The sequence below is a fragment of the Pipistrellus hanaki genome (assembly GCF_964339955.1).
Source record: "Pipistrellus hanaki genome assembly, chromosome: 6".
NCBI classification, from domain to species: Eukaryota; Metazoa; Chordata; class Mammalia; order Chiroptera; family Vespertilionidae; genus Pipistrellus; species Pipistrellus hanaki.
Window position 1 is genome coordinate 58,722,017 of NC_140508.1, and position 18,318 is coordinate 58,740,334.

Genomic DNA, 18,318 nt, shown 5'->3' on the forward strand with positions numbered 1-18,318 from the left:
TAGCAAATAAAAATGGCTTCCGTCACATTTGCCAGTCTTCTCTTTTGGTATAAAACAACAACAAAATCAAGTTGTTGGCCCAAAGAAAACAGGTTCAATAAATATTTTTGGATCAGTTAAATATTTTGTCTTTCATATTTCCCTGTATCCTGTGATTTCTGTTGGAAACAATGTCAGTGAATCAAGTTTCTCACTGCACAATATCATTAACTGAGATTTCATTTTTTAGATATTTCATTTTAATCACAATTAAAGCATTAGTTTCTTCATTCCTCATAAGGTTTAATAAAATTTATGTAAAATAAAATGCTATCATAAAATTTTAATTCTGTTACCTAGTTGCTTTATCAGAATCTTTGACTCAAGCAGTTATTAATGCTTTTAAAAAAAATTCTAAGAATCATATCCTTAGAGAATTATACCTTTTTGATGACCAAACTTTCATTTTGGAAACCAAATCACACCAGGCTCTCATCATTCTTTCACAAAATGTTGTTAAAATAAAGCTGAAATAACCACTCACTCTCTTTCCATCCTTGCTTACCCTTAGGGATATGCAATTCATGTTTGGTCTTTTCACACCACCCTATTGGATGAATGTCAGGGGAACCAGCATTGGCCCAAAAATCATAGAAGCTTAAATAACCATCAAAATGAAGCCTTAGACGGTAACCACACACCTGCAAAATGGAATGTTTGCAATCATTGATTGTGTCATGTATTTGAAGTATACAAAACATTAGAAAAATATTCTTATATTCTTTCATTGCTATCAACATATGTGAACCAATCCTTCCATCTAAATGTGTTTGTATTATAGAACAAATTTATAGACAACATCTAAATAAGACAAAATGCTAACAAAATAGTCAAGTATTTAGAATTTTTTTCTGCAAAAGAATTCTCAATCTAGGAATATGAGCTCAATTTACATATCTATTCACCAATGAGTTTATTTATTAACTCAATATATGTCAAATATTCCTTTCAGAAACCCCATCACCTACCGTCTGGATTGGAGTCATATCCCAAGACAGAATAAGGTACATTACAAAGCAAAAGCCAAATGGATGTGACCTTATTTTAAACTCTAACATATAAATCCAGCATACTCAATAAAGGAAATAATAAAAAAGTCTGAGAAATACATTCTGTAGACAGGCTGTATAAGTTTAATAGTTAAAATTAATTAGTAAATTAAGTGAACAATGTTTTCTATGTTTGATGCTATTAAAAATATACAGCTCTTTTATTAACTTAGTAATATAAAATGTTTGGTAAATATGACATTTTATAAGCCATTTACTTTCATCAATGGCTCTTTATATAATTTTCACAAAATGCATATATTTATGGGAAATTCATAATTCATATGCATGAATATTTTTCATATGCATTTCTCATTAGTTTAGCTAAAACTTTAATAATTTTGTCTCCTTTAATAGATGAAAGCAACATAGTGGGATTCACTGATCATTATCAACCTCAGGTGAAAACTATTTATCAATTAAATCAAGAGTACCTGCTAAAGATGAAGAACTTACTGAAAAAACTAATCTTCAGAGGGAAAAATCATTAAGAAATATATTTCACCCATCACTGACTAAAATAAAACCATAATGTACTGGAGCCTGTTTAGAACAGAAAGTACCCAATTCATTATTCTCTAGAAAATTCTCTTCTGTCACTTCATTGTGCATTTAGCTCAAGACAATAACACCATCTCTTACCTCAGCTACAGAAAGCACACAAAATACAGATGGATGTCGGGGGTCAATGCCTTCTAATCTCATTCCAACCTGAAAACCATTTTCGTATTCTGGAAAGGATTGGTCCTGTAAGATTTCATGATATAACATTAGCCACTGAAATACATTCACAATTTGATATTAAAATACTTGGTATGGCTATATATACAATCAAGAACTTACTTTACTATCTGGAAGCTCAGTACTAGAGCTAAAGCTAGAAAGATGCTCTTACATACTTGACTTGAAGGACAGTTTAATCAGAGTTATGTGCTTTGCAATAGCTCATCTACAAAGCTTATGCCCTATGAATTCCCCATTTATTCCTTTTCCTCATTTTACATTAATTATTTAAATGAGCTATTCCTGTACTCTGGAAATAATCCTTTGTTGATTATAATATAACCTATTCCCAGTCTGTGACTTGGCTCTTCACTTTGTTTATGATGATTTTGTTGTGGAGAATTTTTTAAAATTTTAATGTAGTAAAATATATCAATTATTTCCTATACCATTTATACATTTATCCTATGAAATACCCAGCAACCCTGAACTGACACAGATATTCTCCTAGTGTTCTTTAAAATTTTTTTTCTTCATGTTTAAATCTACAATGCAACTAGAATTGACTTTTTCTAGGTGTAAAGTAGGGGTCTATATTTTCATATTGAAGACAACATTCTCCATAGCATTTCTTTATCTTTTATAACATTGAAATTTTTAAAGACCATAGTCTTTCCCCGTCTTCGTTTTATTAAAATAGAAAGTTTCTCATTTTGGATTTGTCTGATGTTTCCTTCTGATTAGATTCAGGTATACATTCTTTTGCCATTATACTACATGGGTGATGATGTTTGTGTCCTTCTTAGGATATCACATCTGCAGCCCCATGATGATCATGCGTCTCCTCATTGCTGATGTTAATTTTGATCACACAACTACTGTATTGTCCAGTTCCTTCACTATACAATCACATAAACATGCACACATATATGTAAATCTATGTACACATATGTATTTTTAGAAAAACAAATTCAGCCAAAATTGGTTTTGCTCAGTAGATAGAGCATCAGCCTGCAGACTGAAGGGTCCCAGGTTCGATTCCGGTCAATGCATGTACCTTGGTTGTAGGCACATCCCCAGAAGGGGGTGTGCAAGAGGCAGCTGATCGATGATTCTCTCTCATCAATGTTTCTAACTATCTCTCTCCCTTCCTCTCTGTAAAAAATCAATAAAATATATTTTATAAAAAAGAAAAAGAAAAACAAATTCATCTAATTCCAATATGTCCCAAAGGGCTTGCTCTGCCTTTTTCTATCCATATTTGTATTTCCCCTCTAACAAGGTCAACACACTTACTCCTATCCTAAATCCTATAGTATACTTATTATAGTTTCAGAATTGTTTTACCCACACTATTGCAATAAATAAGCCTACAAAAAGAGCTCACGATTTGTTTGCAATTTTCCCTCTCTACTCTTTTACAAATAACAAATGAAGTCTATTCTTTTTATTTCTTCCTTCAATAAAGTTATGATATTCATTTGAAATAAAATGGAATTCATTTGTTTCAATTCATAATGAATTATTTTTACATTTTAATATGTAGAATATTAACATGCTTCTGAAACTTAAAACTATAGAAAAAGGTACTCAAAAAGTATTTCTACTCCCATATCCTATTTACTCCATTCCACCTCTTGTGCATAACCAGTCTTGCTGATTTCCTGGGTATCCGCTAGTAAAAATAAGCAGCTATTTTTTCTTCATTTTCTCTTCTATCCTATAAAAGACAGCATACTATTCATGCTGTTTTCTTCCAAATGTCCCAAAACCACCCTATGTCAGGCCACAACTGTTGTTCACATTTTTTTTTTTTTTTTTTTTTTACAGCTGCATTGTACTCCACTGAGGGTGGGCACCAAGTTTATTCACCCCTTTTCTATACTTGGGCGTATGCATTTTCATAGGGAGATGAAATTGTTTTAAAATATTTATGAACTGGCTTGTAAAATGTCGTTAAAAACTTTCTTACATTCACAGATTATGTTAGAAGCGTCCAAGAAAAAAACTTAAAAGATGACAAAACCCAAAAATGAAATGGCAAGAATGAATGATTTCTCAGGAACATTTTATTTCTACAAAAATAAATGTCATGTGTGTGTTTAACTCTCCCAGCCTTCTCACATCTACTATGTTTTCCAGCAGATTGTAATTAACAAGTTTTGTGTGACTACCTCCTGTCACTGCTTTGAATTTCTCAGTTAACTTCAAGAGCACCACACAAATATGTATACACACACACAACACTGATAAGAAAGCAAAAGGGAAAGAGAAACTCCAAGGGGAGTATATTAGTAATGTTGAAGGAAAATTTAAGAAGCTGTAGAAATTGAGAGAACATTTTCATATTCTGACAAAACTGATGCAAAATGGAGCCAGAATTATATTAGCAGACTATACCTTCTCATTACATCTGAATGATAAATTCAAAACACTGGCAACAATTCATAGCAGGGAGTTAGAATGATCAACATTAGTCTTGTCAGCTTTTCCAAATGGTTTTTCAATTGAGCATTTGGAAATCCTAAATAATGTTGTAAGGAACACTATATGGATAGGGCAGAGCATTATTTTGGGGTTTCAAATAAAAAAGAAAACATTCATTTAGGCAACATTTAGTGAGAAATATCACTGCCTTCATCCATCTCTTTTGTGTTGAATGGTTTATTCATAGGCAATTTAATGTGTGTATTTTTTTTTTCCATTCTTACAGCTTATTATCCTACCTAATAAAGGAGTAATATGAAAATTAATCTTTGCTCTGCTACACTCACCAGCCAGGCCCACCAGCCAATCAGAGTGAGTATGCAAATATACCCAACCAAGATGGCTACAGCCACAGATAGCAGGAGGGAGGCTTAGGTTTTCCAGGCAATGGAGGAAGCCAAACTTTCTGCCTGCCCTTGCTGGCATAGGCCTCCACTCCAGGCTACAAAGTATCAATTATAGAAGATACCTAAATTCCAACAGATATGGCTGCTGGCCAAGGAGCCAGCAGGAAGCTTGGCTCTGCTCCAGGTTACAAAGTTTCAATTGTAGAAGATAAATAAATTCCAGATACCAGGGCCTCCACTTGGTTCACCAAGGGGTGTGGCTGGCCTGCAGACCACCACAGGCCCCTCTTCAAGGCCACCCCATGCCCCAGGAGAACCCCCACCATGACCTGGGAAACCCTTCAGGGCAAGCCATCTGGCCCCCACTCCTGCACCTGGCATCTATCCTATCTAATAAAAGAGTAATATGCATATTGACCATCACTCCAACACACAATATGGCTGCCCCCATGTGTTCAAAGATCCTGCCCCCATGTGGACAAAAAATGGCCACTACAAGATGGCCAGCAGGGGAGGACAGTAGAGATGGACCAGGCCTGCAAGGGAGGGCAGTTGGAGGCGATCAACCCTGCAGGGGAGGGCAGTTAAGGGTGACCAGGCCTGCAGAGGAGGGAAGTTGGGGGCAAACAGGCTGGCAGGGGAGTAGTTAGACATCAATCAGGCTGGCATAGGAGTGGTTAGGGGGTGATCAGGCTGGCAGGCAGAAGTGGTTAGGGGCAATCAGGAAGGCAGGCAGGCAAGCAGTTGGGAGCAAGCAGTCCTAGGTTGTGAGAGGGATGTCCAACTGCCCGTTTAGGCCAGGATCAGGTCTAAATGGGCAGTCAGACATTCCTTGTGGGGTCCCAGATTGAAAAGGGTGCAAGGTTGGGCTGAGGGGCACCCCCCCACACCTCCATGCACAAATTTCATGCACCAGGCCTCCAGTAGTTGATATAATTTTCTCCATAAGCAGAAATGAAGAATAAGGAATTAGAAATAATGGTTACAGAGCCTGAGCTATCCTTTATGAAGATGCCTTTTATCCACCAAGCATTTATTAAGCACATAAATCTGGGCCAGATCCTGTTCTAAGCACTTAATAAGTATCAACTTACTAAATCATCATAAAAACTCTGTGAAATAGGTGTTATGTACATTATACAGACGATGAAACTGGGGCACAAGAGGTTATATAATGTGCCTGAAACCACAATGTGTCTGGCTTTAGCATATAGCTTCTTAGTCACTGTGGTAGATCGTTATGAAAGGTTTAAGGGCAGTACTCTCCCAAGCACTTACTAAAGACTTCATAAATTTTAAGCTTTTGTCCTATAACTAGAGACCTGGTGCACAAAATTCATGCATGGGGACAGGGGATGTCCCTCACACAGCCTGCACCCTCTCCAATCTGGGACATCCCTCTCACAATCCAGGACTGCTGGCTCCCAACTGCTCGCCTGCCTGCCTTCCTAATTGCCCCTAACCACTTCTGCCTGCCAGCATGATAACCCCCTAACCACTCCCATGCCAGCCTGATTTATGTCTAATTGCTCCCCTTCCAGTCTGTTTGTCTCCAACTTCCCTCCTCTGCCGGCCTGGTCACCCTTAAATGCCCTCCCCTGCAGGGTTGATTGCCTCCAACTGCCCTCCCCTGCAGGCCTGGTCCCTCTGAACTGCCATTCCTTGCAGGCTTGGTGCCTCCCAACTGTCCTCCCCTGATGGCCATCTTGTAGTGGCCATTTTGTGTCCACATGGGGCAGCCATATTGTGTGTTGGAGTGATGGTCAATCTGCATATTGCTCTTTTATTAGATAGGATAGAGACCTGGTGCATGGGTGGGGGCCAGCTGGTTTGCTTTGAAGGGTGTCCTGGACCAGGGTGGGGATTCTCTTGGGGAGTGGGGAGGCCTTAAGAGGGGCCTGTGGTGGTCTGCAGGCCAGCCACACCCCTTGGTGAACCAAGTGGAGGCCCTGGTATCTGGAATTTATTTATCTTCTACAATTGAAACTTTATAGCCTGAAGAGGAGGCCTTGGCTGGCCAGGGTGTGAGGAAAGCTTTGCTTTTTCCCTTACCAGGGGCAATCCTAGCCTCTTGCTCTTTCCAGCTTCGTGGCTGCCACCGTTTCTATTTGGATTTGTTTACCTTCTATAATTAAAACTTTGTATCCTTGAGTGAAGGCCTAGGCCAGCAAGGGCAGGCAGAAAGGTTGGCTTCCTCCATTGCCTGGAAAGCCCAAGCCTCCCTCCTGCTATCTGTGGCTGTAGCCATCTTGGTTGGGTCTATTTGCATACTCACTCTGATTGGCTGATGGGTGTGGCTGGTGGGTATAGCGGAGTGATGGTTAATTTGCATATTATCATTTTATTAAGTAGGATTAAAATTTAGAGTGTGTAAGAAAAATAAGCCGGTCAGAGAAAGATAATTATCACATGATATCACTCATATGTGGCATCTAATGAACAAACTGATGAATAAAAATAGATCCAGAGATACAGAAGCATGGAATAGACTCACAAAGTTCAGAGGGAAAGGGTGGGAGTTATGGAGACAGATTAACTGGGGAATTTATATGCATACATGCATAGCCATGGACACAGAAATAGTGTGATGAAGGGAGGGACAGGTGCTGAATAGAGAGGGTCAATGGGGGGGGAAAGGGGGCATCTATGATACTTGAACAATAAAGATAAAATTTTAAAACAACTTTAGTTGTTTTATATAAAAAACAACTCATATATAAAACAACTCTATATAAAAGCCTAAGCAACCATTAGGACCTGTTTCTATAATGTGCACTGACCACCAGGGGGTAGATGCTCAACACAGGAGCTGCCCTTGGTGGTCAGTGCACTTCCACAGCAGGCACGCTGCTCAGCCAGGAGCCAGGCTCACAGCTGGCCAGCACAGCTGCAGCAGCATAAGGGTCTCCTGCCTCCGTAGCAGCACTACAGAGCAATGGTGGCGGCAGGAACAGTGGGGCCATAATGAGCAGCAGTGGCACAGCTCTTGGCCTTGGCATGAGCTCCTCCCTGGCTGCCTGCTGCTTCACGCACTGCTACATCTCCCAAGGAGGTCCAAATTGCAAGTGGGTGTAGACTATGCTGAGGAACCCCACCAGTGCATGAATCCCTGCACCAGGCCTCTAGTCTACTAATAATTGAGAGCTTCTCATGTGCTATGTACAGCATCTAATTCAGCTTACTAAGCCTTAAAATCCCTGTATTTGAACTACTAAAATCTCCATTTCACATCTGAAGAAACAGGTTCAGAGGAGATCACAAATGTTCCCATTACAAACTAGTCAATAAAACCTAGAATTTGAATTCAAACCCTGCTTAACTTTAAATGTACATTACATTCCAGAATGCTGCAATAGCCTTCATAAGTAATAATAAGAACCTCAATCAATGTAGAAGAAGAGCTAGAATGGAGGGAAGAAATTCAATAGCTTTTTAGGAAGTAAAATGGGCAGTAGCTAAAAACTGTCTGGATGCAGAAGATGAAGAAGGCAGGGAGTTTAAACTGACACCTACTTTCAGGCTTGGGAAAAATTTCCAAATTTCCCATAATGTGATCATTTTACTTTTATCATGTTATCAATATATACTAATACTTTCAAGGACTTTATGGACAGCTCATTAACAACTACATTTCTATACCTACTTTTCAGTTCTATCTTTCTGATGCATTACTACAGCTTCAGTGTTTTCCCAGTTATCTTGCAATGAATCTTTCATCATAAATGTCTATTCACTGCAAAATATTGGCAAACTATGAGAGGTTATGAAACTCCTTCCTTGCTTTTCCATAAGATGATTTATGATTTTCACCTGAACTAACAGTGGGATATATCAAGAATATTGGAACCCCTTCTAGCTTTCTCTTATTGTAATCAAAGAGAAAAAGGAGGACTTGAAGAAAAAGAAAAAAAAGAAAAAAAATATATATATATATACACATACACACACACATACTCACACACAGCACACATTACTCACATGTATATACTTTTTAAAGTTTCCTGTTTAAACTATACCTTAATGTATCTGTTTTTAAGGATGAAGCAGAGTTGTGATCCATGATTTCTTCAGGGATTGCAGAAACCTTATTAATTTCATATAAAATTTGCATGTAAATGGATATAAACACTTCTCTAAGGAGATTAGTGATACCTTTCTTTAGATGTTCAAAGGGGGATAAGACCTAGAAAAAGATTAAGAGCCACGTGGCCATTCCTTCAGGGAATCTGTCACCAATCAACCTATAAACCTACTGATTACATAACATATGTAGGAGAGATTTCAATAAGCAGGATGCAGCAGTTCCCAGCAGCTGTTCACCATGGACACACAAGCCAGGCAGCAAGGCATGTCCAAATTTTCCTTTTGCCAATTGACACCTATTTTTGCCATTTGTTAAGCTAATGGGAGAAGTCAGCACCTAAATAATTAAATATAAAACCCTGCAAAGCTTTAGTTAACATAACAGTGAAGGAAGACTGATTCTGTGTTTTTAAATGCTCATTTTAGGGAGTACTTTCTTGTTATTTTGAACAATTTTAATAAAGTAATTCTGAATCACAAACTGCATCTAAGATTATACCAAGGAGCATTCTACAAGTAGAAAACAAAGAATTCATGGCACAACAAGAGTATACATTAGCAAGTTAGTAAATGTAATCCCCCTGTTATTTCAAAATCTATTCTACTACAACCACAGGTTCAAAATTCTCATTTCCCCAGAACTTACTGACCTATTGATAGTCAGAATTTGGTGATAGATAGAAAAAAGAAAAAAAAATGTATATAGTGTGTATGTGTTTGTGTGTGTATGTGTATGTATTCACTGAGTGGCCAGATTATTATGATCTCTGGACTCATAATAATCTGTCCACTCAGTGTATCTACTATATAATAAAAGGCTAATATGCAAATTGTCCCCTTGACCAAGAGTTCAACCAACAGGAGGCTGGCCAACTGTCCATGTCTCCTCCACCTGCCCAGGCTGGCCAGACCACACCCACGCACAAATTCATGCACCAGGCCTCCAATATATATATATATATATATATATATATATATATATATATATATATATATACACACACACACACACACACACACACACACACACACACACTGACTGAATTATATATACCTAACCACTGACTGAATTATAGTCTCAGAAACAAAAGTAACACATACTAAATTGGATGAAATACTGTTGGATCCAGGAAGCTTTACCAACAAAAATCTCATGAACAAAGAGAAATAGACCACACAGTATAAAATAAAAAACTGCAAAGAAATAACTTTTTAAAAATAACTTAAAATGTTGTATGATAAATTACTGGCCATCACTGAGCAGATTTCACAAACCCTCTGAGTCTAGCATCTAAAACACTGAACCCACATATTTTTTTCCCAAAGGACTAAACCCTCTCAGGAAAAAAAGACAAGGGTAATTCTAATATGTTTCCTTTAACTAAAGAAGAAAGGATGTGGAAACAGTCTCTCCCTGATTCTAAATTTCACTATTTTGTTCTTTTAATTTCTCTTCCCTGAACAGCTCTGAGCTGGCATTCAGCTTTCAGCTGGCACTGCAGATAAGCAGCCTTTGCAGGGGCTGCAAGCCCTCCCGAGAAGAAAAGAGCCACCCTGATCCACTGTCCGGCTCCACTACTGCAACCTGCTAAGCCATTTCACAGCCCCTGGTACTTTGAGACACACCATTTCAGAGAAGTGGGGAGGTATCCCAGCTATAAGATCAGGATGTATATTCAGTTTTACCCTTGAACCTACAGCTTTAGAGAATATAAGAAGTAAACATGAATGAATGGGAATCCACTCTGTTCTTCAGGATCCCAGCAATTAATTAGCTGAATGAATGCACATTGTAAGGCCACATTCTAGTTTTCAAACACACTTCTTTCTCTGCCCTCAATATAACTTGTAATTTAACCCCAAGCCAAACATCTAAATATAATACACAGAGTATTTTTTAAATACATATAATACACACAGGAAGAACTTTAAACATGCATGAAGTTATCTTAAAAGCGGAGGCAAGAAAATACATCGAGAGGACAAAAGCCAACAGATAAATAAAGGAAGCAAATACTGAAGCAAGTAAAAAGTGAATACAGACTGAAGCTATATTTGATTCTCAGCATATTAGAATTTATAATACAATGAGGAATATCATTTATGCAATCACTAAGAAAGCCATGCATGATGATCACGTGGCTCATGATTAATATTTACGGATCTATATTAAAACTAATATAACATTCTCAGCCATTATTAAATAATTTGGAAGCATGTTCAAAACATAAATTACTTGGCATCTGACTGAATTATTTTGGTAGGAAAGGTTCTAGATGTCTTCCATAGTTTTACAGGGGTTATAACAAACACGAATTTTCATAGCAGCATCTTTCATACCTGCAGAGATGAGTACAGATCCAGACCTTATAAAAAAACAAAACGGGGGGGTCCAAATTCTATTTAATGTACTGGCATATTTAAAAAATATTAGATTTTTTAAAATAAAATTCAGGTCTGGATGCCGAGATTACATTTAGAAAGAGAGAGTAAGCCATTGCTTTCTTTTTTGTTTTAAGTAAGGAAGATTAAGAGAACAGGAATGTGTTCAAATAAGGTTCTCTTCCATCTGTCCATTAAAAAGGTAAAACCAGGAAGGTGTAGTTGTTCCCCAAGTATTCCTAGCCCCATCCAAAAATAATGCTCCCCTGTCATCCTGCAGATGGCTGGAATTTCCTTATCAGGACACATCATTATGACAATAGTGTGCAGACAAGGTTAAAGATTAAGCCAACCTGAAAAACCTGTAGAAACTCTTGCTACAATTTATATGAAAAAAAAAGTCAGAGTTCATTTATAAATTAAGGCCACAGTGGTAAGGACAGAGAGTAGAAATTGAAGAATTAAGAGGTAAAAGGAGCAGACTAGATGGTCAAACATAGAGCAAAGAGAGAAAAGACTCAAGCTGGCCACAGGGGACTAGTAAAGACCATTCCCAGGGACAAGGAGCCCAGAACAAGGCAGCTGCGAAGAGTCTGGTTTGGATGCTCTGAGTGGTAAGAGCTATGTGGCATCCAGGTGAGAAGGAGGATCAAGAGAAAGATCAGGAGGTTAGGACATTGTGTCTGGGTAGAATGGAAGTTAAGGAGGTAGAGGAGACAGCCAGGAAGCCATGCAGAAAAGGGCCCTACGATTAAATCATAGCCAATGAAAAGGACGTTCGGAAGAGCATGGCAAGGAGTGGCTAGGTAGAAGCTTATTTTGCTTACAGTGGACAGAGTTCTGGAATGGAGTGAGATTAATATGCAGCTTTAATAGGCTTTGAAATCATGGAGTCACTTCAATGGGCACAGATTCAGGCAATGGTGGGAGTACAGGCCAGGTTGTAGCAGTTGAGATAGGAAAAGGTTAGAAAAATAAAGGAAAGAGGAAAATAAAATGCAGCCTAAAATTTCAAGAAGCTGATTGGACTAAGGAAATGAGTTAAAGAGAAAAATGCAAAATAAAGGGGCAGTATTTTTTTCTTAAAGATGGAATAGACTGAAGCATGTTTGTGTTCTAAAGGGAAAGGCTCAGAAGAGAAGCAGGGTTAACTTACAAACAGGACATGAGGTTACTGATGACTGGGATCTCTAGACAAGGAGAAACGGGAACAGTCCAGAGCTCAGGTACAGAGATTCTTGGGTGAACAAGGCAAGTAATATCAACTAATTAAAAGGAAGACTAACATTTACTGAGTGTTTATCTTGTGCATGTTGCATCCTATGTCCTTTACATGTACAACTTATTTAATCCTTCAACAACCCAAAAAAAGAGGGTATGGCACTTTCCCTAGTTTATAGATGAGGAAACTGAGCACGGAGAAACTGACTGGCTTGTCCCAGGACTGGGTGCTGGTAGGTAAGGGCATTGGTCTTCAAATCCAGGAGTCTAGCTCTGCAGCACACACTCTGAAACACTAAGGCTATGATTAGCTTTGTTTTGCCACTTTCCAGCAACTACAAATCTGATAAGTTGGTGTACTCTCTAGGCAAACAATTTAATTCTAATTAATTCACTTAAGTATTAATTCCTTATAAAAACATAAGACCTTCAGTAGTTCACCTGGGAAAACAGTTCAACGGGTGCTGCTACAGCCTTCTGTTCTTTCAAGTACTGTCCCCAAGACCACGTGTCCTGTACAGCCGCTGAAGGGACTGGGAAAAAAACAAAACCAAAAAACAATGACTTTTCTTGAAACAATTAGTGACAGAAAATAATAAAATTTGAAGATAAACCCAAGAAGCAGGCAAATTAATTAAATTGGTCATGACAAGACCCAGCAACCAAAAAGAGCCTTCTCTCTCATTTTCTGAGCACTGAGTAAAGTCATCTGGCTATTCCATTTTAAGCTTTTCCTGTCTGAGAACAGGCTTATGGATACACCCCACCCCATGGAGACAGCCGTGAACACTTTAAACAGGAACCTCTCACTCTTCACGAAAAGGGAACAGGTGCAGGTTCTCTACAAGACAATTTGGTTAATTTTAAGGTGAATAACTTGAGAACTTTTTTTTTCATCTCCTTTAACTTTACCTCTTTTTTAGTGTGAATGCCTATTAGTGGGAGCTGTCAGAAAGCAATGTGGAATATATGTCAAAAGCCTTACAAATTATTCATAACTTGGAACCAGTGATTCTTCTAGGTATTTGTTTTAATACAATTACAGTGGATGTGTCTAAGGGACAAACACAAAAGTTTAATCCTAGAGCTCTCTGTAATAATGGGAAACAAACTAAAGGCCCACTAAAAGGGGGTTATTAAATACATGCATAGACATGTTATTTTAGTAATTGGCTGTAAAGTTACATTACAGCACACTGTTAGTGGCAGAGGAAGTCTATGTAAGTGGGGGTGGGGAGCAATTTTAGAAAACAAAATGATTATTTTGTGTAAAATATGTAGTGGAAATAGAAAGAGTATAATTATATAAATCTAAATCTTCAATGAAGTTGTCTTTAGGTACCAGGATTATAAAAAATGTCTTTCTACTTTTATCTTCCTGCTTTCCAAATTTTCTAGATGAATCCTTTGTAATTCAATAACATACATTTAAATAATAAAAATTGGACAAAAAGGACTAATAATTGTTTTAAGTTTATAATCTATGCTCCAGTAATTCCTCCTCTAGGATTATTACATGCTAAGAAAATAGTCATGATAAAACATAATAGTTAAACATACATAAAATTATCATAGCAAAAATGCAAAATAAAAGTAATATGGGAGAAAGGTTAAATAAATTATGGTATGGTACATATATGTATGATTATGAAGTTACAAACATCCATATTTTCAAATAAAATATTTTGAGAAAGTTTTGTGATGAATAAAATCAAAGTAAGGACACAAAATGTACATATAATATGATCTTAAATTTTAAAATAAAAATTACATATATTAAAACACTCACTTATCCAACATATTTATAAAGAACCTTCTTTGTGCAAGATACTATGCATATAGGTGTGTCCACACATTCAAGCACATGCATAGGAAAGCAATTGGAACAGCAAAATAATGACAATGGCTATACATTGGTAGTGAGATTAATCTAAATATTATTTTCTTATTTTTACCTTTACAGTTTTAAAATTCTATACAAGTATTAATTAGATTTCCCTCCACACTGTGTACTCACACGCATACACATACACGCATCCTCGGAGAAGACTGATAAACATTTCTAACATTTATCTTTCTGCAAAATGCTTTCTGCAAAATGCTCAGATGGTAAATGGTCAGAATTTCATGAGCACTGGTGGTGACATGTGTTAAGATACACCTCTAAGTCAAACATCTGAAACCTCTCAAGATAATAAAGCAACCTAAGGAAATAACAAATACAAAAATATACCGAGTTGTGCATAAAAAATTCATGTAGCATTTTAGTCATTCAAAAATATTTTCTGAGCTCCTCTTAATGTGCCAAGAAGTGCACTGCCTGCCTGCTTGATTAAAAATATAACCCAGTCCCTGGTATAATGGATGAAAAATAAGTAAATAAATTTTCCATTGGCATCCATTCATATCACTGACAAAAAAAGAAAATATTTTGTGCTCAGGTAATAAAGAAAAAAATAACTTCAATGTATACATTTAAAATAGATACAACAGAGCATGTACATTAACATAACATTTACTCTATATCAATCAACACACTAACTTGTTATTATTGCTAAGCAATTGCACTTATAAAGCATGAGAATTTTAAAAGCATTTTAATTTTCAAGTAGGCTGACAGAATTGTCATCAACGATTTTTCTGGTTTTGTTTGAAAACAGTGAAATATCATCATGTGATTTCTATCAGAGCTCAGTCTGTTGGCCATTACACCACTTAAGGATTTGCTGCTACTTCTACCACAACATGAGATATTTTATTTTCCTAAACAGAGAAAGTAATTTGACAAACTCTGAAGATGATCTGGTAAGATTATTCAACATTCCTATTTTCACAAAAACATTTTACTACATTACAATTATATGCTTTCCAAAAACATTACAGCAGTGATGGCTCTAAAGCAAATATAGATATCTCATTTTATACCACAGCTGTGTTCTTTAAAAGATTGTATGTAATTTCTCAATTTAATCATATTTTCAATTGTCATATATTATCATTTCACCAGAAGTAAATCATATCTAAGACTTCTTTTATGATCACGTAAGTATGCAATAAACTTTTTTAAATTTATTAAGAAGAGAAAACCTAATATGAAACAATAACAACTTTCCATGATTTAAATATTTTTGTAAAGCAAGAGAACTACTCAGCAATATAGTGCCTGCAAACACCAAGGCGCCTGCACCTGGAGCCTGTAGAAAACCCTTTGCTTGTCACTGACTCTAAGTGTCTGTCATCCCTTTTGTCTCCTATTTCATTCTTTTTTCACAGGGATTACATTAGCTGAAACTAGCATTGGCTGATTGCCCCTATCAATTCTGCCTGCCTGCCTGATTGCCCCTATCCACTTGCCTGCCTGCCTGATCACTCCCAACTGCTCACCTGCCTGTCTGATGGCCCCTAACTGCTCGCCTGCCTGCCTCGTTGTCCCTAACTACCTCTGCCTCAGCCCCTGCCACCGTGACTTCATCCAGAAGGACATCCAGAATGACATTATGCTTTTATCAATATAGACTGGATATATGTACTGTTCTGTAAATTCTAAGTTTCTATGGCCATTGTAAAATGTTACAATTATCACTCTTCTGCTAAACATATGTAATATTTTCAATAATAAATATTTGTAAAAAAACCAAACTGAACCCTGGCCTTTTAATATTCAGTTATTACTTACATAGATAGCAAAAGACAAAAGCAGTTAAAGAGCCAGCTCCCTGTGTCCCTTGCACAAGGTGACACTGAAACAAAAGGGACCAGCTACTGCAACGTGGATGTGAGCTCAGCTACCCTGTTCCTGAGGAGCCAATTTCAAGCTATAGCAATGTTGTTTTATAGCCTACAGTTGCCCTCCAAGGTGATGTAGAGAGAGGGTGAAGTTTAATACCTCAATCTCATTGCCAGGAAGCATTGAGAAACTGTCTCAGCATAAACTCCTGGGGGAGGCTGGTAGGCAAATGAAAAATGACCTGTAGCAGCTAGCTCCTCGGGAGCCTCCAAGTCGTCATGTTCCAGGAGGATCACAGGGCATTGTGTTAGGCCTTGTCTACCTGGCCTAATTAGATATGTGCAATGTTACAGGAACTGTGCTAGAGCTATTCCCCCTCATAAATAAATAAATAAATAAATAAATAAATAAATAAATAAATGATGGATTTGGCTTTTACGAAATAAAGAGGGGTGCAACACCTTCCCCATGTGGAAATAGGCAGGGCCATGCCTTTTTTCTCTGAGAAGTGTGAGGTAGTGTGTGTGTGTGTGTGTGTGTGTGTGTGTTTCCTTTCTTCTAAAAGCAAGAAAGAATTCCTCCACTGATCTGCAAACCTGATCTGCAGGCCTGAGGTGCAGACCTGAGGTGTTTGGTTTACTTAGCCTTAGCCAAATTTGCAGATCAGCAAATACTGTACCTTCTTTCACAAAACGTAGCAATTTGTGCCTGGTGAAATGACAAGCTGACACATTTGTATTTTACCACTCACTGAATTTTACTTTGTTCCTCTACACACACCTTGAGATTTGTTAGCCTAGTCATCAGACTAGCAAGAGCAAAGGCTAGAAACTGAAAGCAAAGAACACAGAAGAAAATGTGCTGAGGACAGCCAAAGTAAAATGTCAAGAAAGCAGGATGGTAGAAGCCAAGTTCATTGACCAAAGCAACATTATGAGATGATAAGGACTTGCTTCTAAGTGTTTAGCTTCTTGTTATGTTGCTACTACTATCAGGAGTTCCTGGCACCATGGACAGGTCACATTTCTGCAGCATGCCTTAAAGTAAAAAAAACATGGCCATGAACCAATGTTCTCCACTGATGACAATTATTTTTCTTGTCTACATTCCCAGGTATAGGCCTACAGAAACTATGAACAAAGGGAGTTGCCTGGCCAGTGTGGCTAAGTTGGTTGAATGTCATCCCATGAACCAGAAGATTATAATTTGATTCCCATTCAGCGTGCATGCCCTGTAAGGGGCATGCAGGAGGCAGCAAATGGATGTTTCTCTCCCATCAATGCTTCTATATCACTCTCCTTTCCCTTCCCCTCTCTAAAATAAATGAAATAAAATAAAATAAAACCAGACTGTGGGGGGTACAGGAAGAGACTGGACTAAAATTGTACACCTATGGATGAGGACAATGGGTGGGGGGAGGTAAGGGCAGAGGGTGGAGTGGGAACAAGGTGAAAGGGAGCTATGGGGGGGGGAAGGAGAAACAATTGTAAAAATCTGAGCAATAAAGATTTATTAAATTAAAAAAAAACAGAGGGAGTAAATGAAAAGAACTGCAGCAGACCAGCCAGAGCTGCCACCAGATCATTCAGAGTGGGATCAACTACAGAAGTAATAATGGACCACGCTATGCAATGTGAAAAGAGATTTGGCAATAAAGGAGAAAAGTCCTTTGCTGAGAAAAACAAATCCACCACTGTGGCAAAACAAAGTAGCTAAGCAAAACACCAATCAATAAAAGGCAAGTTCCATGCTGGGATGGGTTGAAAGCTGTGCAGTGACTGATTTTCTGAAAGGTGTGTGCATATCACATTACTTTATGAATGTATAGCTGCACTTCCCTGAGCCAAACCATGCATTTATAGACAGAACACTGGGATACACAGATATTTAGCTCTTGAAAGTATTCCTTTTACAGAGCACTCACAGTATCTAATGGGACTGGGTAGCATCATCCCCTTATAAAAGGAGTTCGCACTTTCAGTATGACCCATCCCAGAACAGATACCCCTTAATCCTGAAGGAATTTTTTAGATTATGTAAACCAAGCTGTAACCTACTTTATCATGTCAGATCTGGCGTTATGAATAATGAGTTTACTTAAATTAAATTTAAAAACCTTTACTTTGTATTTCAATTTGTGATATAAATACTCTTCCATTTGTGTGCACTAGCACTTTTGTTTTCAATCCTTCTTATAAAAATCTAAAACATAAAAGCATAGCATGCTGTTAAATATGTAAAGAAATCTAGTTGTCATCCA

General features: G+C 37.5%; 1 protein-coding gene across 1 annotated transcript in view; it reads right to left on the minus strand.

The window, feature by feature from the left end:
- The window catches only part of L3MBTL4 (L3MBTL histone methyl-lysine binding protein 4), a 233,359-nt gene that overhangs the window by 187,414 nt on the left and 27,627 nt on the right, over window positions 1–18,318 (minus strand). The window contains exons 4-6 of the mRNA XM_084887063.1: window positions 12,773–12,864; window positions 1,731–1,835; window positions 545–680 (exon numbers count right to left, since the gene is read on the minus strand). Of these exons, the coding sequence (XP_084743189.1) occupies window positions 545–680; window positions 1,731–1,835; window positions 12,773–12,864 (333 nt within the window). The remainder of the gene's footprint in view (window positions 1–544; window positions 681–1,730; window positions 1,836–12,772; window positions 12,865–18,318) is intronic.